Genomic DNA, 24903 nt, shown 5'->3' with positions numbered 1-24903 from the left:
TCTTGTGTTACTTTCTTTCTCCCTCATTCACCAGAATGTTTCTCCCCAGAGTAGCAATTGATTGTTAAGGTTTCCTTTTTCTCATGGCCAAGGCTGAAGTACTCTGCCTTCATCCTCTTGTCATGTTTCATGTTTTAAGCCTGAAGTAGTTGCTGCATTTGCTGGCACTGCAGGATTTGTGACCATTTCGATTGGTACAAGGAGCACCGAAGGTTGGACTTCTCTGTGTGTACTTTAACTCAAAAGCTGTAAATCATTAATCATTGGCTCTGCATGGTTCTATTTCTAGACAAGCATGCACTGATTTGTCATGATAAAGGGGCAGGCTATCGATAGGCAGTGACAAGTGTGGGACAGCCCACTTTTGAGTAGACTCAGGAATTAGACCTGAGCACTCTCATGTGTGCTTGATCTCTTTCTTGTGGCGCATGGGAAACAGAATGGAGTACTAAAGGGACTATAGTTCCCCAGATTCCAGCATGTTTCCTTTGTTATGAAATGTGTTCAGAATTCTTTTGGAGGACCTATTTTGGAACATAAAATGGCATTGATCTACAGAATTTAACTGTAGAAGAAAGACATGAAAGTAGTTATGACATGACCAAAGCTAGGGTAAAGGAAGTGCAGTGTGGCAGGGAAGTATAACCACAAATTTAATACACCAGTTATGCACCTAAGCTAGCATCTAGGTGGGAATGAAGAGCCTAAATTCAGAATATTAATTCAGGAAAATTCAGCCAATCTCATATTCCGATATTTTCACAGATGTAAACTGTAATATATAAAGAACACTTTTCTTAGTTTCTCTTTGCATTGGCTTGGCTGCCTAAGGTGTATTGGCATGTGGAGCAAAATAATTTCTCTGCCTAAGTTCTTTGGTGAGCATGATATGCATGGTCAGGCCTTACCAACCTGAACCAAATTGTGTCATGGCTGTAAAAAAAACCACAGAAGGATAATTCCTGAAATATTCTCAAAAGTAGATGGATATTTGTGCTTTCCTCAGTTCTGCCTTAGGGTTTCTGTACCAGGAGAGTCTGACTGGTGTTGCCAAACGGAGGATGACATTTCTGAAGATGATTGTCTGTGCTCTAGGTTAGTTTATAATACTAGGACTAGAGCCCAAGCATCTGAACTTCTAGGCAATTTCTCACCCTGAGCTAATATTTTAACTTTTTTTTTTTAATTATACCTGCAGCCAACTGGTGAATATGATAAATTTGGAGACATCATTTTTGATAGTTGTTTGGAAAGTTGAGAATTGATTCTTAATGCTTTAATACTATATTTTATGCTAGTGGTTCTGTGTTTGTTTTATTGGTGTTGGGACTTGAAAATTCAGACCGATGCAGTGAAAAATCAGGTCAACAGACACTGGTCAGTGACAATAAAATCCAGTGTTGTGTATAGTGCTTTAATTATCAGGCTAATGATACTCACATAGCAAGAGTCAATTTGATAACTTTTGTAGCACAAATGGAAAAGATCAGTATCACTAGATTTTAGTGTCTTCATTGATAATATTTAGGTATTATAATAGATTGCCATCAAAAATACATAAAAATAAGTTTAAAGTATTTATTCTACACTAAATATACATCTGATGTAAGAGACCCTTTCTTCTTGAAACTTGCAGTGCCAGTAAACCACCCAGTAACCCAGCATAGAACAGAACAGAGCCGAGCAAGAGGAACAGCTATGAGAGATCATTTAACAAAGCTAAAAGTTATTAGAATAAATGTTAGTTTTCATAACCGAGAAGAAGTTTGTAAAAATATAAATATAAAAATATACTGTGAAATTCTATGAAGTTGAAGCTATTTAAGGGAACTAGTCAAAATATGTCTTATATAATAGTGAAAGCCCTATTTAATAAACACCAGCTAAACAACTTAAACCTGTTGAAAATATTTTTCATTCAGTGTGAGTTCAAAAGGTCACTATTTGCATTCCTCCTCACAGCCAAATCTATTGAAGTTAGCATGCCTTTAGTAAACAAATTCTGATTAAAAGCTATTCAGTACTGTCTCTATTTGCTTTGTCACAATCACATTGTAGATATTTTCTTTCTACAGCAATCAAATTCATGACATCTATTTAATGGAGCTAAAATGGATTGTGCATTAGGCAGCATTGTTTTATACAAAAGAGAAAAACTAAAATATATGTACCTGTAAAAAACAGTGATTTAAGTATATTATGCAATAAGCCTAAATTAGCAGGAACTTGAATTAGAATACTACCTTGAACATAAAAATGCCTTTAATTTGTTGGGGTTTTTTTAACAAACACACATTAACTGAACTTAGTAGTAATTCTGAAAGACAGGTAAGTTTTGTTACAAACATATAGCAGATGGTTAAACTGACATAAATGGAGGGCAAGAGATTTGTTCAAGGTCAGAGAGCAAGTGCCCAGGAGTTCATACGTATAGTTAGTCCCCTGTTCTGATCATGAAACAAATCTCCTTTGTTCTACATATTTGCACATTACACTTTAAATGAATAGCCATATTATTTTGCTTGTGCTTCCAAAAGTACAGGACATACAGAAGAGATAACAATCTATGATTTTTGCCTTTAAATTAATGCAAATTTTGTTAAAGGATTAAAGGCATGAAGTTATATACTGAGGATATTTGCATCATCCTCTGCTACAGTGAGTAGTTTGCTGTAGAGATGAGGTGATGACTCTGGTTGATTTCTATCCTGTTGCCACTTCCTGTCCTGTACCTGCAGTGTGCTAATTTTAATCTGTTAGGAATCTAAATACCCTTCAGGTTTGGTTTGCTGATTGAATCCTTCCTTCCTAGAACCTCCAGTTTCTATACTGGACCTGTAGGAGACTGACACAGTATTTTATCGAGTACATTACTCATCTTGACTTCTTTGCCTTTTTATCTGGAAGCAAAGATTTGTCTATTTTTTTCTCTTTGCTGTTGTCCAGCATATCCAAATACATTAATTGCTCAGTTCTGTTAGAGCCTCACATTATCTGAAAGAGCTAGTGTTGTAATCATGAGATGTTTCATAACTGAATGTTGAATATAAACAAGTAGGTTTTATCTATTTTTTTTTCCTATCTGTGTGAATGCAAACAAGAGAATTCTTATATTTTTTTCCCACTTTTGGCCAAGTTCTAAATGGCCATCTTGATGAATAAATATGGCAAGTCTAGTTTAAACATGGAGTGAGTGACAGCAGAAGGTTTATTTATTTTAATGGCTTTCCATTCAAATTAAATATATACAGAAAAGCATAAAAGTTATCTCTTAAATCCAAACCAGAGTTTTGGCTGAGCTTATTAAGTCTGAAGCATCTGGACTTCAAACAAACAAACAAAAAATAAAACTTTTTGCATATGAAATACTTTTGAAATAACTTCATCCAGCTATTTTATTTTCATTTCAAAGGGTTTTTTGTGCATTACAAAGTGCAGTCCAAAAAACAACATGGTCAAATAAGTACCAAACTGCTACCTTCACTTACATATGTAAATCAGAGTTTATGTGACATTTCTAAAGTCAAAAAGGCAGAATACCACAGAACAGGATTTAAAGCTGAGAAGACTCTAATCCACCAGGCTGTGCTCAGCCCACTGAACATGACTTTTATTGTGCACCCAAATACCAGCTGGTGATCACTTGAAGATTGATGGTAGCATGCAGCTCTGGAATGTGCTCCTAAATTCACTCTTTGTGTCAGTCTTCATGGTGCAAAAAAGAGTGAAAAACGTTTGTGTTCTGTCTGTTTAAACAGTACTTGTGCTGCCCACCGAGCATGGCTGCCTGCAGGCTTGGACCACTCCTGCGCCCAGGAGCCAAGAGTAGGGACAGCCACATCCTGTAAATGACAGTGACAGAGCCAAATCCATACCGAAAAAAACTAAGTTTAAATAAAATAATTTTCATTGCACAAATGGTTGGAAATACTTTATTTTTAAAGTTGACATTTAAACAAAACATACCCCGTGTCTTAATTAATATTGAAAAAATATTGTATTTAATATGAAACTCTTAAGAGTCCATGATGTTCAGCAACATAAGCAGAAAACACTGATGATGAAATTAATAATTTCCAGTTGTGCCCAACCACTGAAGTCCTCTGGGGGATGTGGCCAAATCCCATATTCAATGAAGCAGGTTGGGTCATAACAGTAATTTGGAAAAAAAAAACCCAAAAACACTTAATGTGCAATCTGATGAAACCAAATGGCAGTTCCTCCAATAGGATTGAATGCTTTTAATATACCAGAAAAATCTATTTCAAGAGAAAAAAAGTATTTAAAGATAGGCTTGATCTTTGCTTTTCTCCCAAACCAAACTTTCCTTGGCTTCAGAAAGCATCCCAAACACCCACGTCCAGAAAGCAGCTTGCTTCCTGTCAATGGAAAAGGTTGGGTGGCCTTGCAGCTGCAAAATAAAATTAAATCCAAGAGCTCAAATTAGGCTGCAAGGGGTAGTACACTGGGTACTCTACTAAAGCATACAGAACAACAAATAAATAAAGGCACTAAGAATATTGTGGAAAAGTATTCTACTACTCTAAGATTTCTGTAAATAGAAATAACAATGGAAGATTTGGATAAATGCAGTTGTGACATGACTGTGGAATCGAGCATGGCTGTTGCTTTTGGTGAAATTTGTTATCTCTGATATAATGACCCTTCTGGCATCGTGTTGAACTAGGGGTTCATGGAAGGTTCACTGAGCAGGGGATGCCATTTGTTGACCTCCAGCTGCTTTGTTTTCTCACATAGTCGAGTGAGAATAAGTGTTTCTTTTATCCTTCCCAGATGCAAAGCAGAGCTTGCTAAATAGCTTGACTTGGTATATAGAGATGATTATCTGATATATAGACAAGAATATGTAGACACCAGGTATATGCATCCCACTGACATACAAGAAAACACATCAAAAAAGAAACATTGGTTACCTATTTGTGTGTGATACCCACTATGCCACATACTGCTTTGCTTGATTTTGCTATGGGCAACTTGGCTGTTTTTATGAATATCCCACTAAATTATTTTTTTTTTTAAATATATAAAAATGCTACCATTTAGTTCAGCAGTCAACTGAAACAAATTTATTACTGTAATTGTTTTGAATGGGAAATACTGCCTTCCAAAGTTTCTTCAGCTCATAACTGGGTAAATTTTATATTATTTTAATGAAGAATGAATGAAAGCTAAGCACTGGAATTTAGCTTGATCTCTTAATGCCTGATGTTTGCCGGATAGCTAATCCTAATTTGATTAAATTGATAATAATAATAATGAAAGTGTAACCAAGCCTGCATATACTGAATTGCCATATTTTGTACAGAGTAGTGGTGAGAAGTAACTAGTGAAGATAGGAACAATATGTTCTAAGGAGATCTGTGGATAAAGTAGCATGGTTAAAGTTGCAGTACAGTTGGTAACATCAATAAAGGCAAGGATTATTGCAGCAAGGGCAATAATACCAATTGTAGACATAGAGAGATTTGCTGAATCTCTGGGGAGGTTGCTCTTTGAGAGAGAGAGAAAGGAATATAATGGAAAGGATTCCTGTGCCTTGCCAGAGTGAAGTAGGTTCTTACTTTATTACAGAAACCATAATGAAATTTTTCAGTGGATGAGCTGTGTTTTCTCAATGAGTTTTTATTAGCTCCGGTAACAAATAATTCGGCAGCTTAGTGAAAATGTTCTCAGAGAGAAAAGGACTGTATGTGAGCTGATATTAAGAGCTTTTTCAGTCTGAAAAGAAGTTGGGAGACTGCTATCATACTTTCATTATTTCAGGTGTTGATTATTTTGAAACATTTGATAGATTTTCACTACAGATGGCATCACAGCATCAGAGAAAATGTATTAACATCTCAAAACTGCACACTGCTACTCCCCCGTAGCTGTCAGTTTTGCAAAAGCCAAATTCTGTCTTTACTGTCTAAAGACTACCTCGATCTGTCTGCAAAGTACTCACTTAGATTGAACAGAAAGATAAATTTGCAAAGACAGACAATTCTAGTAGTAAATCAACCTACCTTTGACCTAACTTTACTTACACTCTCCCTGTTCCTCTCTTTTCCTTCCCCATAGTCAAAGATGCCTCAGCTGACATCATCTGACCTGTTTGTGGGGAGTAAATAGTCAGGTACTTAAACCTAAGCCTTAAAAGGTTTGCTTTTATCACAAAAGCCTGAATGAGATGCAAAACTAAAGAGAAGTCAGCTCAGACCTTGTTCTACCAGTGGCCAACCCATTAGTGGCAAATGGGATGAAGATGTATGATTTGGAAAAACAGTTCCCAGATCTCATGTTGTTGCCCAGTTCTGATTTGGAGACTATCTCAAGCTTCAATCTTAATTATTTTTTTGGGCAGACAATTACAATAATTCACTTTCTTACATTTTTCATATCTCTCTGTAAATTTGTATCAAAGAGTTTCAGTGTCTGCATACAATCGGGGGTTTAGCCGTCCAGTTAGTTTGATCACTAGTTGGAACATTTCTGTGTGTGCCTGAGCATCACAGGAAGAAGTACAGCCATTCTTCCAGTGCTGTGATTGGTGGCTCACAAGAAAAAAAGAGAAGAGAGAAAACACAAGAGTTTACAATGAAGAGATATACTTCTCCCATAAGAAGTAAAACTATGTGGAATCTGTCTGACTTCTCCAGGGGTGCGGCTTTTTTTCCTCACTCTGTCTCAAAAATAATGTAATTCTTGGCAACCAAAAGCTTCTCACTCCTTCATCTGGGAAACAAAATCATCCCTAGTGGCAATGGTAAAGCCACTGTATGCACCCAGGCTGAGCTTCTGCAGCCTTTGGGCAGTGTGGCAAAGGGCCCTTTCTCTCCATGGGTTTTGGAAAGCAACCAGCGGGTAATTCTGTGTAACTGTGTGACTTTGAAGTATGCAGCTCTTGGAGAGCAGCTTTCAAGCTGCAGAGCTGTTGTACACAAGCTTGTTACACACAAGGTTTGGAGGAGACTGGCTCCCATCTGACGTGGATAACTCGGCTGCAGTAATCTTAAAACCAGTTGGCCTGTCTTCATGGCTCTCCATGCTTGCCAAAGTTGTCCGTTTTGTTTTGGGACCAAAAATGAGAACAAGGCCTGGACAGGATAATAAAAAACAAGGTAAGACTTGAAAAATAGGATATCTTCTGCAAAGTTCTGTAGAATGGCAGTATTTGTAGCATCTTCTGAAATAAAGCATGCAAATTGCATTTATATAAAATTATAACTGTACACTACTTGCTAAAAAAAGGAAGTCTAGTTTTCAATGTTACCTATACAGATTTCAGAGGAGTTATTCGAGGTTTACAGTGAGTAAATGGAGGAATAACGTGATGTTATTGTGCCTAGAAGTATCTACAGCCTAGTGAGACTAGATGGCTGGAGGGTGTGGGTGGTCTTGCATAATGCTCAACGAAGGAATCTCAGTACTGGAATATTTGGCAAGACTTAGGATAGCTGTGTAACTGCAGTTTGAAAAACATTGACACATTTTTCCTCTTTGTTTTGGAGTGGGTTTTCTGTTGTGGAATGCGGTATGATTTCACATGACAATATCTGTGAAAATTAAATCATACCCCTTCTTCATAATTTGAAACTTCAATAAAGAGGCATGGAATGTCGTGGGGTGTCTCGGGTTGATAAGTGTGCCACAACGCCATGTTAATACATTTTGCCACACACGAGTAAGTGGCTTTCTCTTTTCATATGTTTGCTTTTGCTTAGAAAGCACATTCCTTCTGCACAAAACTGGCAGCTGCCCACACCTCAGAGGATCTGCCCCTCCTTTTTCCTTCGAAGTACTAAATAAAAGATGAAAAATTCTGTTACAGATTTCGGTAATTTTAATAAAAAAGAATTCTGTCATTAATTATTTCCCTTTTGGTACAACTTTTTTAAAGGCACTGTTAAAAGCCAGTTAATATTCAATTGTGATTTTTTAAAGTCTGTAAGTTACCAGGATTTCAGGAGTTTTGTCTATCTTGCAAATTGTGAAGAAAAAAAAAAAAAAGAAAAACCCATCTACTGACATATGTGAATGCTCTGCTTAAGGTCAACTGTTAACTGGTATGTCTTTTCCTATCAACACATGGTCCCCTTCACAAAGAGCTATTGAGTGTTTTACTGCTCCTAATGTATATGTTGAGCTGCTCAAGGTGACAAATTGTTCTTCAGACATGCTAGAGCCACCTCTGGGCCTGATTCTCTGAAGACTTCACCTTGGTGCTCTGATTTCCCTTTATAAAAGACTTCACTATCTCAGTCCAGTAATGTTTAAATTTCACTCTCAACTCATGTAGCAAATAACACCCACAAGTATTCAAGGTGTATATTTGAACCAGATCATATTTAGATATCATTGACATTTCCTTGTTATTTACTCTCATTCCAAATGCAGCAATTAAGTTCCCTTCAAACAGATTATACATTTTAGCTCTGGGCAAAAAAAGGGGTCTGTTTCAGCCTGTACAATCTGAACTCCATTCTTCTCTCTTGTTCAAATGATCTTGTTAATTAGCATGTGATTTTATGAGCACTTGTAAATCTATTTTCTCCCCTTTCACTTTTTTTTAAAAATAAAAATACAATTAAACCCCTTTCAGATGAATTCAGAAGCAAGCAAGTGTGCAAATCTCTGATTTCTAGTTCTTATGAAGTTATTACCTCTTACATAAAAAGCCAGATTTCATTGTAACAGCATTAAAGAAAACAGTAAAAAACTCTCATGCATGAAGAAGAGATAAAGAGATAAAGAAAAGGTCAGAGGTCCATCTGAGCCTTTTTGGGCCCTGTGTGGTTAAGGCACACAGGGGACTGACCAGTAGCACATGTGGCTACTTACGGCTCTTCTGTGAGATGTGTCTCCATTCACAGTGGGATCCGCTTGAGAATGGATGAGGGATGGGTTTTAGTTCGAACACTGCGTGAGCAGTGGCAAAATGCTTCAGCAGCTCCCTTATCTCAACCCCTTAAGCAGAAGGAATCAATACATATATCTTCAAAGAAAAGGAATATTGACAGTGCAAAGGTGACTCATTCTGAAGTTTTGGAAAGAAATACCCTCACTTTACTTACTCTCTTTCCATACATGAAATTGAAAAAGTAGTCACTGGTGTTCTCAGACTTGCAGTATTATAGCAGGCTATTTCCACAAGTACTGTGTAAACTATGAAAATTATGTATTTATTTCTTCCATGTCTTTACACTAAAAAACCTAAAAATAATGCCACAAAACCAATAATTAAAATTGTTTCATTCTTATGAAATCTGATATTGTTTAACTAAATCTTTTCCAATCATTTCGGCTAAAATGTTACAAAACTGAGAGATTTGTAAATACAAAGTAGAAAGAAAAATATTTAAACTAAAATAAAGCAGACTTTTTCTTCTGGCTGAAGTTTTTTGGGTTTGGGATTTTTTTAAAAGATTTTTTGGTAACTTTGCAAATATGTCAGATATCACATTCTTAAAATGCATAACCATCCCATTCAATGGTAGCAACATTATGCATAGTCTATATATCCAAATTACTTTTTCACCTGTTTAAACATGACCTGTGGGCAAAAGGGGACCATTTCCATTTGATGGTATAAGCAAAAACATTGTTCTACTTAAATACTTGTATTAAAAAAAAAAAAAAAGAAGAAAAAAGAAAAGAAAAATAAAAAGAAAATTGTTTTCATTCCAGTTCCTAGAAGGTGAGATTTTACATTGCTGTCTCACATTTGGCATGGGCTGGCATATTTGTTGGCACAAACTCAAGGTTTAATGAGGCTTAAGAGTTTTACAGCCTCTATAATCAGAGGCTAACATTGAGCTTGCTGCTAGATATACACAAGGCATGTGATTTGTGCACCTCACACCCTATGAGAACGTAAAGTAAAACAAATTGCTGACTTCCACATCACTAGGGCTACATAAAATCCATGCCACTTTGGGTGGCAGAGTTTCCCTGGGGAGATGGAGCCCATATTCCTGAGAAGCTGTGTTTGTGCCCATCTCTGAGGTGCTGTGTGTGAATGGGTTGCTATGCTTTACTCCCTGCTTGTTTCTGAAGCACAGACACCAAATCTCTGCTTTTGCTCTGAACTTCCCCATAAACAGGCTTCTGAGATTGAATCCTTATGCCAGCAGGAAAAAGGAAAGCATATTATTTCTTGCACTCTCCCACAGGGGATCCTAAATTAAAAGCTTGACAGACCATCCTAGGCTTGCTGAAAGAAGCCCTGCTAGGCTGAAAATCCAGGGAAGGTAGAGTGCAGGCATGACTGCATGCAGTCTCTCACGTGTCATGGTTTATCCACAGTTTATCAGTGGATTAATTCAGTGCTTTGAACTCAGGCTAGGGGTGCTTGCATACCATAGCTATAGCTTACCAAACCCTGCAACATGAAGGTAATTCTTGATTATGTTGATATCATTCTTGATTATGTTGAATATTCAGTAATAAGTGGTTATGCGAGTCTGCAAGAAGGAAGTTATATTTTGGGAAGGTCCTTCTAAAAATTTCATTCATTTCAGTAACAAGTGCATCAAACATCCTTATAAGATGTCAACCAAGGAAGTCACTTAGGGTCTTGCCTCTACATGTTAGAGATTATTATATTCCTTAGTTTTGGAGAGTCAGGCTGTTTTCAACATTGTGCTTCTAGTGAATTTGAATTAAGGAGTGATGAAAGTTTGAGGCTGAGTGATTAAATAAGACATTCATGGGACTACCTGATGGATCTAGCTCATTTAGCTTTATGTAGGCTAGACAATTGGGTTATAATGGGCTGTGTGAGATAACTACACCTCCCTGGATACTGTAATTGTTTTGTTCGGGCAAGAATATTTAGGTTTGTTACAATGGCTTTTGGATGTCAGTAATAGATATTACACAAATATTTTGTTATTTCTTCTGTGAGAACATGGCTTTAAAAAAAAGAATACTCTTTTTGTGGTGGATTAGAAAGATAATTAAAGAGTAGGACTTAAACTGTCTAATTGTCAGTAAGCTGTGCACTGTGTACAGAGAAAACTCCCAGTCCTTGGGATCTTCCAAATGTGCAGTTCAAAAATAAGCATAATTCTGGAAAGGGATTTCACTGAAGCATTTGTTGCTTCATTAAAGCAACCTGTCCTTTAAGATCAGATTTCTTACAGTAGGGATCAAGTTGGTATTGGTTTTATCCCTGAGGAAAGGCAAAATTCACCAACTGATGAAGAAAAACTACAAGCAAAGATTATTTTTGTATCATTAAGGATGAAAGTTGTTTGTATATTGTTTTATTGTCAAATTAAATTTTTAATATTTAGAGAGCTGTCTGTAGCATCTTTCTCTATATAGGTTTTTCTGCTTTCAATGTTTAGTTAAGTTCTCAAGGTATGGAATAGTATTTCCCTGAATGTCAGTAAATGTCTACTTCACTTTTTGCCAAAAACTTTTATTTGAGAGAGATGAAAGGGAATGTGAAAGAACTTACAGCATCTTTGCAACCACTGCTTTTTCTAAGCAACAACAACCATGTATTAAATCTTTAAAAAAATCAAATTTTCTTGGGTGATTGTGTGGTAAATTTTGTTGAATGAAAATAAAATTTAATTAAATTCCCTCCCTACTTGCTTGAGTAGCCCAGAGAGTGTAATAAGCTGTAAGGTTCAGCATTAAAAGAAATAAAACTAATAAATCATTGTGAGAATATTTGTTTCACAGCTTTCCTTCCCCTTATGAATGGTGTTGAGTTTCCATAGTCTAGTAACCTGAGATAAGGTGTTCTTTGCATCAGTAACTTGATGGAGGCAGATTATCTTTCAGGAGCCTTGGAAAGAATAATACCATTTCAAAGTATTTAAAATTCCAAGAAAATAATGGATTTTGAAAAATTAAAGTTGTGGTTGTTTGAAAGCAGTCATGATGATGATGATGATGATGATGATGATGATGATGACCTTTTACATCAGCCATGGTGTTCTCACAGTTAACCACTGTCAGTGGGGCAGTAAGGAGGGACATCCTGTTGTGCAGTCACTGTGCTCACATTTACCCGTGCTGGGTGGGAAACCATCCCAGTTTATCTGGGCTTTCCTGGTGTATCCAATGTACAGTTAGGAGAAGGTTCAGTTTCACTTTACAGCCTCCAAGGGTTATGGTAAAGTTAATAATGCCCCAGGAAAAGGGATGAGCACGAGTGCCTGAGACTGGTTGGGAGAATTTCAGAGGGCCAAAGGTACTGGTGTTAATGGCACTGTGCTGGTGAGTCTCCCAGGGGCCTGGGACCATCCTAGCTAAAGCTTACAGCGAGGAGTTTTTTAAAGTGAAGAAAAACAGTTTATTTCTCAAGCACTAAAAAAAGACTTCTGAAAGTCCTGTGAACAATTGTCATATATACTTAAGTTCTTTTTCAGTTTTTTAGGCACAGATTGTAAATCTTGATCGTGTATCTGTTGTGAAGGCACAAGATAAATACTACTTGGGTTTTTTTTCATAAATAAGTGTATGTAGGAAACTCAGCTCCTGAAACCTGTCTCACATCTAAATTAATCAAAACACAATTATCTTTCAGTAACTGGAGATATTTTTCATCTTCCCATGAAAGTAGTTAATTAATTGGAGTTATGTATCATATTTATCAATGCACATTATATTCTGATAAGTGTTCTTTCAGTCATTAGTTCTCTACTAGACAGGTATGAATCCTAGGACTTCAACTTTTGCCTGCTATTAAAAATGGCTCTCCAAGTAATTAAAAAAAATAAAATTGCCTTCAACTAAATATGTGTTTTGCAGAAGGTGCATACTTTAGGCACACTTGGTTTTTTTTAATAGAGGACATATCAGAAATTTTTCTGTTTTGAGAGTTTTGTTTTATAAAACATCAGTATATATATATATATACACACACACACACACATATATATATATATATATATATATATATATATATATATATATATATATCAGTATACATTTGTATAAGACATTTACTGTTTTCCATGGGGAATGAGTGAGCAAAAAACTTTGCTTTTAAAAAACCTTTACCAACAGTGACAAGCCATATTGTCCCAGACAAAGTTTGGAACTGAGAACTGTGGGCTCAAATCGTACATTTATGAATATCCATTATAGCAGAGCTCATTTTCATAGAATCACAAGGAACGCAATTCAATCCTAATATTCATGAAGAAATAAAGCATAATTATATGCTAAATATTTTAACAAAGACAAATTGATTATTAAGTTTTTATTTTTCCACTCTCAGCTCTTGAGAAATCTCCCTTCTGTAATTACAGAAAAGTAAAATGATCTGACTGGGGCCCAAAATATATTGGCTAAGCAAAGATGGGAAGGCTGAGCTTTCTTGAAGTTAGCAAATATTACTTATATTGCAATTGCTTAAGCTATTCCTGTAACAGGCTTGATCCTGCACTGCTGAGATCAAAGGATGTTTTCACTTCACTTTGTAGAAAAAGGTTTTATGTAGAAAAATAGCTCTCCTCTACAGTTCTGTAAGTTTGGTCCAAGCCCATAAACAAACAACAGAATGAACAGACACATTTAGGCTTGACCAAATAATTTTGTTTTTCTTTTGAGTAAGCCACACATGATGATGAAGAGCAAAGTAAAATTTGACCTTGAAAATGATAAAAACCTATTCTTAGTGAAGTCCCCTGTTAGGAAAAGGAAGTAAAAGGTTCTTATGTAGTTCTCATTGATCTTGTGGGTTTTCTGCAGTCATAAACTTCAGAATGTATTGAATACATTGATCAATTTAATAAATTATGTTCCTTAAAAAGCAAAGCTGTAAATAATAATATCCATTAAAATAAGAATTAATTAGGTGAATGAATAAGAGCACTGCCTGATTTTTATGAGCTATATCTATCTACTTAATGTGCAAAATAATTGTATTCAAACTGGTAAAAGAAACTTTGTTTTACCTCAGTCATTGTGTTATTATCTAGTGTTCTAATGAGGCTTTTTCTTCCCTCTCTGGCCCCATTTGTGCCCAAAGATGTCTTTATTTAGAAAGAATTGCAGCTGAGAAGGAAAAAAACGTGAGTGAACTTCTTTACTATGCTACTGTTTTTACTATTTCAGAGCTGCAAGAAACTAAGACTTCTGAGTATCACAGGATATCCCACAGCCCCCTGGATTACAGGATATTATTGATGGATGAAGATCAGGATCGGATCTATGTGGGGAGTAAAGATCATATTCTGTCTCTGAATATTAACAATATAAGCCAAGACCCCCTCAGTGTAAGTTCAAGTTTTATTTTGAGAATCTTTGAGATTGCTTTACTCTGTGCCTTTCTTTGTAAGACAAAAAAAATAGCATTTGATTATTTTGCACAGAAGTACATGCCCACACCTTATGGAATTTTTAGTCCTTGTTTTATGTGTAATGTAGATGAAGCTATATGCTGTTCCTCAAGCACTGTTTAAAACTGACCTATTTACTCATTTTGAAGCAATATTTTCTGCTTGGCCTGGCCTCACAAGGAAAATCTGTGTGGTTTGCCACTTTCCATCTCTCTCCAAGATAAGATGGTTCAGAGAATCCTCAAGGTCTCAGGCCACATAGAAAAAAAAGCAAGGACAGCATTGTCCTTAACTACATTTTTTTTTTTTAATGTTTTTTGTCCTAATTACTGAATTATTTTCCAATCTCCTGTTATGTCTGTGTCAGCTCTTGCCCTTTAGTTGGGTAGCTGAGACACTTTATTTGGAGTTTTTGGACACCATGACTCACATCTGCCCCTTGACACCATCTGTTTTCTGGCTTCTCTCACTTACTGAGATGGTGTTTCCCAAGGACTTCGTGTTCCCTCACCCAACAGTAGTAGACAACCTCTGTGTGAAAATAATAATATTATCAAATGCTTACAGATTCCGCTCTTGTCTCCAAAGCCAGTTGAAATTCAGCCTGTCTGCTTTTGAAATAGGTGACCTGCAGAAGTTCTTATGTGCCCAGAAGCTTGGCTGTTGAGCTATTACCTGTCTACAGACTTTGTCTTGCCTGTGTTTAGACAGTCACAGCTACTGCCCTGCCTGAAGGTGTACCATAAAGACCTTGTTCCACCAAATCCATCCAGTCCTTTCATCTGTGAGCTTTATTACTGTACCTCAGAAGGACTGAGGGGCAGCGATACCTGGCTTGCAGCAGGGAAGATAAATGCCTTCCTTAAGAGACAAGGCTTTTAATGTGTCAGGGGAGAGAGGGGGGCCCTGCCAGAGAGTGATTGAGCACAGTTAAATTAGGCTTTGCTCTGAATCGCCCTCTGGACATGCCTGTCCACCTGAATTGATTGTTCAGGGAGCCCGGGGAAGCTCATTCTAACTTACGCATTTAAATTAAATGCCTCTCCTTCAGTGGTGTGAATGCATCCTTCCCTCCTCCTAAAGGTACCCAAATCTCCCTCTGAAATGGGGCTGCCTTCTAGGATCTGAAATACCTTCTGTGACCTTTTTGCTAATTTCCATCTCACAGTGATCCTGCCTTCCTGCTCTTGCAGGAGCTGTGCCCCAGCATGGCACTGTCCCTCCTGTCCTTGGCAGGTTGGGTTAACGCTGTGCTGAGTTTGGTTAGATGAGAGGGCCTCTGTTGCATGAAATATTTTCTGCACTATAAAGCTGTGAGGCATTTCAACAGCTTATGTAGGCCTGGAGAATAAAGAATAAAAAAAATCAACAGAAAGGAAAAACACACAAAGCTTTCTGGCAGTAAATGTGATCACCCAGTATTAGGCTCAGAATGAATCTCTGCAATTCCACAGAGTCTTTCCATTTGTTTATTTAACAACAGATTCACATTGCTGATCTTATATATCTGTAGAAATCCTATATACATATACATTCAAATCCATAATTCTACATATATATATATGTACATATATACACAGAGCTCTTTTAATGATATTGTTTATATTATCTTGAGGCTAAATGTTATCAGGCTCTGTCACTTACTAGATTTCTGGGGATAAATTTGTAATGGATGTCTTTCCTATTTCAAAATCAAAATAAATAATGGAAGAAGCTCAAAATATTTACAATTTGAGATAAACAGATAAACACTCAGAGATTGAGATATTTCTTGAAAATCTGTCTGAAAGAAATCAATGGGAAATCTTGAGATTTCAGGTAGGTTTTTCCATTATCTAGCCAAACCTTTGATGGTAAAATTGAAAAAATTAAAAAAGAACCTTTCTTTCAATATTTTCGTCTTCTTATTTCTAGTGTGAATAATTTCTACAAGTTCAGTAAAAGTAAAAAAGTAAAGTTGGGTAGCAATTTAGGCAATAGTGATGGAAAATCCCTCTTACTTAGAAAAAAAAAATCTAAATAAATTTATTAATTTGCCTTAAAAATTTGTAATAAGCTTAATATATATCAACCAAAGACCTGGACTTTGATTTTGTTTAGTGCATGCTAAGACCAAGATAGTTTTATTTATCAACAAAATCCTTTTTTTCCTTATAATCAAAGTATAAATTTTATCTAGATATTAATCCATTAGTGTAATTAATCTATTAATCTATTAGGCAGTGAAATTAATTTTTTTAAATTATGTAATAAATATACTACTTGAACAATACTTCTTTCCTTACAGATTTTCTGGCCAGCATCAGCAAACAAGGTTGAAGAGTGCAAAATGGCTGGCAAGGATCCTACAGTAAGTAATAATCCACATGCACACATACACACAAATTAGGTACTTGGCCATAAAGTAAGAGCACCTTGAGTGCAGCCAAAGCAAAATGAAAGAAGTGTTTGATTTTCTTTTGAAATGCTTTACAAGCCAGTCTATAAAGTGAAATTCTGGAAAATCAGGCGATGTAAACAGATTGCACCTCCAGCCTCTGACAGATGGGAGAAGCCATGCAGTGTCTATTTCCTTATCTTTTTTGGTTGTTACTAATCTAACTAGGTAATAGTGCTTTTCCAGATATGTCCTGGGGTGATGCTGCACAGCCTGTTGAGCTGCTCTTTGCAGTGTGGAAGTTCTCTGGCTGGCTGCACCCCCCAGGAGCACACTGTGAGGGTGGGTGGCACCCACTGCCTGCAGTCTGAAGACCCCAGTTGTGCACCAGTTTTCAGATGATACTGTATGGTGCTGGCTCCTGCTGAACCAAAAACGTGACTGCCTTTAAAAGTAAATAAACCTGTGCAGTCTGCTAAACAAGGATTAACTCTACTGGTTTTCATGAAGATGACTGATGGCACAGTTTCCAGCCCTGTGCTCACAAAGCATACGCAGTTCTCACTGTCTTGGATGGGGTTTGCATGATTGAATACGAAAGCAGTTCTGAGATCTGGGTAAGAAAAAACATTCATTTAAAAAATCTGTTTTCAACCTAAAGTGCATTAATACTTGATCACAGTAAAAAATGGAAGAGTTAGATACAAAAGGGAAGGAAAAAACTGTAAATCCAGTACTGTGAACCGTGTGGCCCTTAACATTCTGGTTTGATTTTCATGCTGATTTGAAGATGTTTGTCTTCTATACAAAGCAACAATTGACTGCAAACTTCAGTTTAAAGTTCTGGAAATAAATTGTTTATACAAATAGCAAAATCTGATATTTAGACTTGCTTTCTTTTTAATTATCTCCATCTGTGTTGAACAAATCAGGGGGAAAAAGTGACTGTTTCAGAGGTGTCCTTAAGGAAACTTCCTAAGGTTACGCCTTGGTTTCCCATAGAGGTCTTGCTTTTTCTCATGCAAGAGAAACACGTGAATGAAAATTGGCTTGCTGTGTGGAAGTGGGAACACTACGTGGAGTCCTCTATAACTCATCTGTGGTGCTCAATCAGAGAGAGCCCAGTTCCCAGGGCAGGCAAAATGACATGAAAAGAAACAGCTGTCCAAAGCCAGAGACCAACAAACTCAGTAGCTGTTTTCATGATGCTATTAAAATTACACGTCATGTCTGTACTCTCGAGCTCCCAACATCTCCTGACATTTTCCACTGTGGAGTGACTGTTCTCTGTGTTTCCTGCAGCACGGCTGTGGGAACTTTGTGCGCGTGATCCAGTCGTACAACCGCACCCACCTGTACGTCTGCGGCAGCGGCGCCTTCAGCCCCGTCTGCGTCTACGTCAACAGGGGACGCAGGTCTGAGGTAACTCTCTTCTCCTTCTGGCCACTCACTTTGGGGTCCACCTTGCTGGTGTGAAGCAAAATCTCAAGGTTTTGAAAATGCGAGACTCAGTGGTCCCAGCAGAATCAGTGGTTCCTTCACCGATGTTAAGTAGCAGAAGAGCAAAGGTCCATAGTTTTCTGACCTGATACCAGCTGGAAACAAAGCCATGATCAAAAGCCATGCCTCAAATATAATGGCTGTCCAAAATATGATATATTTGTTCAATATATGGACAATATTTGTCCTCTATATATATATATATATGTCCAATATATGATGGTTTACCACAGTCATACGAAATGCTGGGATACATTTGATAGTACTTTTTATTTGACATTGTCTGGTGAATTAATTCCTGCCATTTGGTGGAAAAATGCCCAAGAAATACTTGAAAGGAAATAGCCAGCAAGATGAAAAGTAAAATACAAAGTCCACTTTTTATAACTTCCATGTGTTACTGGTTCCCTGGAGAAGCCCTTAATTTGGCTAACTATTCAGGTTAGGTTTGCTGGAATTCAGTCTAACACCATTTAGTTGCAATCCCAGTACAGGAACTCTATCTACTGCACAAGTTTTGACCCACTAGATGGTGCCCAGATGAAGCTGGTAAGTTCCTCTTCACTGTAAGATCATACTTTTTCTAGGTAGGTCTCCAGTTTTTCTATATTCAGTTTCATTTAGTATATTTACTGTATAAGTACCAGATGTCTCAGAAGTATATGGTCCAAGTTTCCTGATCTGAAAGTGAAATGTTTGTTTATGTACAAATGTAATAGGCAATAAATTAGGCAACCAGAAGGAAAAAGTCAGGCACTTAAGCAGGAGGCAGCACCTCAATAGCTTTTGGGTCAGATTCATGTCTGCAGGCACAGGGGTGTGCAGTATATTTTCCAGAACAATGTGGAAGCAGATGTGTTGGGAGGGAAGATCAGAGTGTGCTACCTGGAGCTTTTCCATGTGAGGGCAGCTTTAAAAGCTGGGCTGACTTCTTGGGAAGACACTGAGAAATTCATCACTGATTTAATTAGGAGTGGGATGGGAATTCTGGCCGGGACTCAAGATTGCTGCAGGGGTTGCCAGGGAGGTGATTAGTCAATGTTCCTCCAGGTCAGTGTGCATGGTATGAGATCAGTGACTTTTGGTAGATCCCTACCTGGCCCCAGCTTCCTTAACAGAGCATGCACTCAGAATCATTGCACTTTCAGTACTACTAAATTGTCTAAAAGTAGAGATTATAGGCCTGGATTTAAAAGCAGAAGCAAGCAGAACTAAGTAAGTGAATCCACCCTTCTGGTTAAAAAAATTCAGCATTAACTTATTTTGATGTATTATGAAACAAGGATCACCTTTCCCCAGCATTATTCTATTTCTTGAAAAATCATTTAAAGCATGAACGGTGATCTCATTTGTCTTTAATTAATGTAATACTCTTTATCATCTTAAGCTATTGCAGCCCAGAGAAGTTTGAATCTCATTATTTTAGACGGTTTGTAAATGAGATTGGGACAGAGGGGAGGGCAGTAAATGACATCTCCAGATGATGCAAGATGTTAAATTTCTTAAATGAAAAGTAAAGATACATGATTTGGAAAAGCAGAACCTGCTGCACTTAGCCTGTCTGTATAGCTGCATGCCTATGATCAATTGATTAAATAAACTGCTGTTTCAGACGTCTGGAGTCTGAGACACTTTACTGTAGGCACTTCATGCTCAAAACCATTACTGTACAGGCCAACAATAGCATAACAGTTTAAACCCAAGAATTTCCTTCTGAACTCATTGCATATATCTGTGCATGACTAATTGATAGAGCAGAATGAGGAACTATGTAATGCTGATGGGACTAGTGAAAATTCATTTTTTCCTCTGCTTGTGTCATTTCACCTACAATTTGGTACAGTTTTCCATGCACAAAATGTTGTTTTTGCACGTGCAAAATGAATATTTTACAAAACACATCTGTTTTTCTCTAGAAGCTACAAAGCCTGACAGAGTCATATCCAACAATCATAAGAACTGGGCCTGCTTTACTCTTCTGTTTCCAGGATCCCACATAAGCTCACAAAAATGGGGGTTTCATTGATGAGGCAAAATTTTGTCCCTTCCCCTGAAATAGAGGTTATAAAACAATTAATTTTCTTCTTTGCACACTTAACACTTTGGTCTTTGGTAATTACTCCCTTAGTCATCCAGATATATTCTAATGTCAATGTAAATGCAAACAGAAGGATGTGTAATCCCTGTGCAAAATAATTATAGACTAAATAGAAGTTTAATATATATGAAAATCAAGTGTAATCCTGGAGCTAGTTTAGTAGAGGAGTAATGGGCATTTTGAATTGGTAAATAGTGGTTTAATATAGTAAACATGGATTAGAATCAAACTGCATAAAATCTAGAAGTGAAAAAGAAACAACAAAGAAACCACCCAAGAAACTTCATACTTATATTTTAACAATGTTTAGAGAGTTTATTATTGAAACAATAGATAAGATCTCTGAGATTAAATTAGGCAAAACAGAAGAGGGGGGGAAAGAGAGGGAACAATCATATGAAAACTTCCTGCTGCAGCTGTGCATTTGAACTTGGTGTAATCTCCTATTCACTGGTGCCAAACGGCTGCTTCAGGACTTGTGTGGCATCCCCACTCCCCTGTGATTTACATCAACTCTTAAAGGGAATATAAGAAATTGCTGTCCTTTCTCAAATAACTAATTGTTGGCATCTATCTCACAGAAGCCTTTCTTTGGAATTTTTGTCAGCTATGTTTTTCTTTTGAAATGTTTAAGTTCAGTTATTTGTTGTTGTTTTTTTTTTTTCTTGTAATTGTGTCTCTTGGCTTTTTATTGAAGGTTGGAAATTTGTTGTAGGAGCCTAAGAATATGCTGTTTGGTATCTAGTGTGTGGGAGTCAGTGTGTGTTGGGTCAGCTTCTATCTGCCATTACTGACTGCAGTTTTTAAGGAATGAGCTTGGGCCTGAGCCATTTCTTGCTGAGCACACTGTGCTGGTATTGCTGGGACCAAGAAATGAAGACTTGCACCAAAATGGACAAATTTTCTAAAGATATTCAGATTGTTCGTATTTTAAGCTGTAGTCCAAATAGCTTCTACTTTGCTAAATGTATTCCCTGTTCCCCTGTTCATACCGTACATAACATATAAACAAATCCCTGTACCATGATTTCTTAAAAAAAAAAAAAAATAGGAGATTTCAGGCTATGGTAAGAGGTATAGATAAATAATTGATCATTGTGGATTTGGAGGTCTACATGTAATCCAAGAGATGTTATTAAAGAAAATAAGTGTCATTTGGGGAATTTTTTGAGGTCTGAAAGCTCAGTAAAGGCCAAATGATTTATGCTATAATCTAATGACAGTTGTCATAAGATTTATTTTATATGTATTATAGTTCTAGTAGCTTTATTATAATGTCCTAGACAGTTATAAGTACACTAATATATACAGAAAATAAATGATTAATAACTTCAAAGCCACAGAAGCAATCTCCATGGGTATTATTGCAGAGATCAGTCAACCTATCCTTAACAGAGAGAACATTTTTTTGATTCAGTGTCTTGAATTTATAACAAGAGTCTTGGTAATAACCGTGTGTCAGTGTTATCTAACAAGATGATGGAATTCTGAATAGAAGAGTTAAACTGCCAACAATACAGTGAAAGTGCCCAGTGGAGCACTGTTAATAGAGCATTGCTAATGCTGCGAACAGCCAGGCATAAAAACCAGCTTAGATGTAATGGTTTCTGACATGAGAAGTGACACACAAATCTCCTTTGCAGGAACAAATCTTCAAGATCGACTCCAAGTGTGAATCAGGAAAGGGACGCTGTTCTTTCAACCCTAACGTGAATACGGTGTCTGTTATGATCAGTAAGTAAAGAGCCTTAGTAAGTAAGGATACTCCAGGGTGCTGGGGTCTAAACCCATATGGTCATGTGTAGGGTGGGTTGATGGAATGCCCCAAGGGAGCAGAATTCAGCCTCCCAGGACCAGTGCCTTTTGTCCGGCTGATGGGCACAAGGGGTGGGTCCATCCATGTTTCAAGGATTGTGTGTTGAAGTTTAAGGTGGGTGGACAAATGAAATGCAGGAATAAGTTACTGAAAGCGGGAGAGAGACACAAGAAACAAAAGGTTGTCCCTTTTCCAGATGACACATTTTTTCCCAGGAATAGTTTCAGCTTTTCATTACCCTGTCTAGCATTTATGTTTGAATGGTTTCTGACCTTATTCATCCTAAATAGCATTTGTGTCTTATTTAATTATTTTTAAAATCTCAAAGTACCCAGGGAAAGCCTGAAGATTTCAGATGCTTTGAATTTAATTTTTGTTGTCATCACTGCTGTAGAGCCCACCAGCTCTTCATTCTTCAACTGGCTTTATACCCGACCAATTTTCCATTTCCTTCCATCTGAAAGGCCAGAAAGTGAAACAATAAAGGATTTCTGCTGTGCTTGTTGAGCCCCTATGAGAAAATTCAAAGGGGGAATACACTTTGTGCAGCCTAAGTCATCTGTAAAAGATTCTTCTCATTTTTTCAACCAGGAAGAGCTGAAAATATATACTCAGTGCAACCTGACCTTTACATTTGCAGTATGTTCACACACTTCTAGTGTCAAGGCCCTGATTTTTCAATATGTGTCTGCTCCTTGCTGTACTTTTGGCTATGAAGGGAACAGCAGTTGTGCAGACTTTTGAGACTTTCTTAGTAAATAAAACTTACTGCACACTGGTACTGTGTATTTCACCCAAGGCTTACAAGAGAACAACGTGCCATGTTTCTGCCATTCAGCTTCCTCTGAAATCAATTATATCAATTACATATTGTGTGAGATACTTCCTTTAAAGTCTTTTAGATATTAAGGAAAACATAATACAGTCTGTCCTATGTGGAGTTGCGTTATGTATATGTTTTATTATCCCTGTATTATGTATTGGTTTATTCCTTTGTACCCCCGTGTGCAACTTGGTTTATCCCCAGTTTTCCCGCCTTGTCCGCCCTTCCCGCCTTCCCAGTATCTATCCATCACCCTGAAAGAGGCATTTTACCCCCCCCGGGTGCCTTGTCTATCACTCGGTGCCCCTTCCCATCCATCCAGAAGCTTCTACTCAGGGCACCGGGTGATTGGGCGAGGACCTGGAGCTCCCCCCATATCCTTCCCCCATTGGACCCCACCATATCCCCCCATCCCGGAGCCACCCCCTATCCCTATCCCCATTGGTCGTTAGATACCCCTCCCTTACGGTTTATAAGCCAGTGCAAGCACCTTGTGCTTGTTCTTGTTGGCTGGCACCGTTCTAGGATATTTGGCCCCGTTGGGCTACAATAAACTCGGACTTAGCCCCCAGCAGGATCCGCTCTTCATTTACCACCGCGAGGCTTGCTAGCGCTGCCCGGAACCCACAAAGGCACTCTCCAAACCCCAGCTGGGAGCGGCGGAGGGTGCCTCAATCGCCCACTCTCGCCCCAGGATGAGAGCTAGCCGGGGCTGAGATAAAGGGAACCGGGGCGGGAGCGCGGCAGCTGGCGCCCAACGTGGGGCCCCGTTTTCGCGGCGTTGGACCCTCGTTTGAGGATTTTAGGGTCGCGCAGACCTGAAGAATCGTCCTCCTGGCCGTCAGCTACCCCGGCGAGAGCAGACCCACGTTTTAGTGGGTGGCACTCTTGGGGACAGGATCGGCAGCTCTGGAAAGCACCTCCAGAGTCGATTCTCTCGCGGAGAAGCCCTGCGATTGGTTTTTCTTTTCCACCCTTCCCTCTCGGACCCCTGTGGTTTGTGAGTATAGGGGCCCCTGGGGCTTTCCCGGTCCTTTTTTTGGTTAGTTCCTTTCCCCTAGGGTTTAGGGGAAAGATCCCTTTTTGGTGGGTTTCTTTTTCCCCGGGGTTCGGGGAAAAAATTCCTGTTTTTGGTGCTTCCCTTTCCGGGCGGGAAGCTTAAGGACCGCGACAAAGCCGGAAGTGTGGTCTTTTGTTTTTCGTTCGTATTTTCCCAATCGTAGGCGCTGCAGCACGATTTAACATCTAACAGCCATGGGTGCAAGGCTGTCCGTGCCGCAGAAGAGCATTTATTCCCAAGTTGTAAGTATCCTTTTAGTGGGGGGAATTAAGGTTAAAAAATCTGAAGTAAAACAATTCGTTCAGTGGTTGTCGCAAACTTTCCCTGACATTTCGCCAGCTAAATTATACCAAGCTCCTTTTTGGGAACAGGTAGCGGGGAAGATCCTGCGACAGTCAGATCTCTCTCTCTCCATATTCACCCATTTGGCTCTCCAAATTCGCGATATAATTAAATATCGCTACGAAAGTCTGCCACTGCCAGCTGCAAACAAACCGATCCCCAGTTCGGCGGGTAGTTCATATAACCCTACTCCGCTTCCCTGTCCCTCAGCCCGGTCGCTGCAGTACGATGCGGCAGCCGCCGCTGCGGCAGAGCGCGGGGCGGCTGCTGCCGCTGCTCCCGAGGCTGCGGCTGCGGCGGGGCACGGGGTGGCTGCTGTCGCTGCTCCCGAGGCTGCGGCTGCGGCGGGCGCTGCGGGAAAACTGCGGCAAAACTCTCCCTCTCTCCCGAAGTCGGGTATTATCAGACAGGCATCCCGGCATTGCCCGCAGGCAGATTCTGGCCCCTCTGAGAATACCCTAGACACCCCGCAGAGCGGTGCAGGCACTGTCTCTGCTTCTACCCGTTCCCCTTCTTCCCCGCGCTATACAGCCCCGTCCTGTAAAGACTCCGTTCGTTTTCAGTTACTCCAGACCCCCGAAGAT

The 24903-nt window shown here is 38.5% G+C and overlaps 1 protein-coding gene across 2 annotated transcripts in view; it reads left to right on the top strand.

Moving 5' to 3' along the window:
- Window positions 1–24903, top strand: part of SEMA3C (semaphorin 3C) — a 128531-nt gene that overhangs the window by 50737 nt on the left and 52891 nt on the right. For both annotated transcript variants that reach the window (XM_085568366.1, XM_085568367.1), the window contains 4 exons: window positions 14080–14240; window positions 16591–16653; window positions 17983–18102; window positions 21922–22012. In XM_085568366.1, coding sequence (XP_085424492.1) covers window positions 14080–14240; window positions 16591–16653; window positions 17983–18102; window positions 21922–22012 — 435 coding nt within the window. The remainder of the gene's footprint in view (window positions 1–14079; window positions 14241–16590; window positions 16654–17982; window positions 18103–21921; window positions 22013–24903) is intronic.

The sequence above is a fragment of the Lonchura striata genome, chromosome 1A (assembly GCF_050655825.1).
Source record: "Lonchura striata isolate lonStrDom1 chromosome 1A, ASM5065582v1, whole genome shotgun sequence".
Lineage (NCBI taxonomy): Eukaryota > Metazoa > Chordata > Aves > Passeriformes > Estrildidae > Lonchura > Lonchura striata.
The sequence above is the reverse complement of the archived record's forward strand: the minus strand, read 5'-3'. Positions and strand labels throughout refer to the sequence as shown.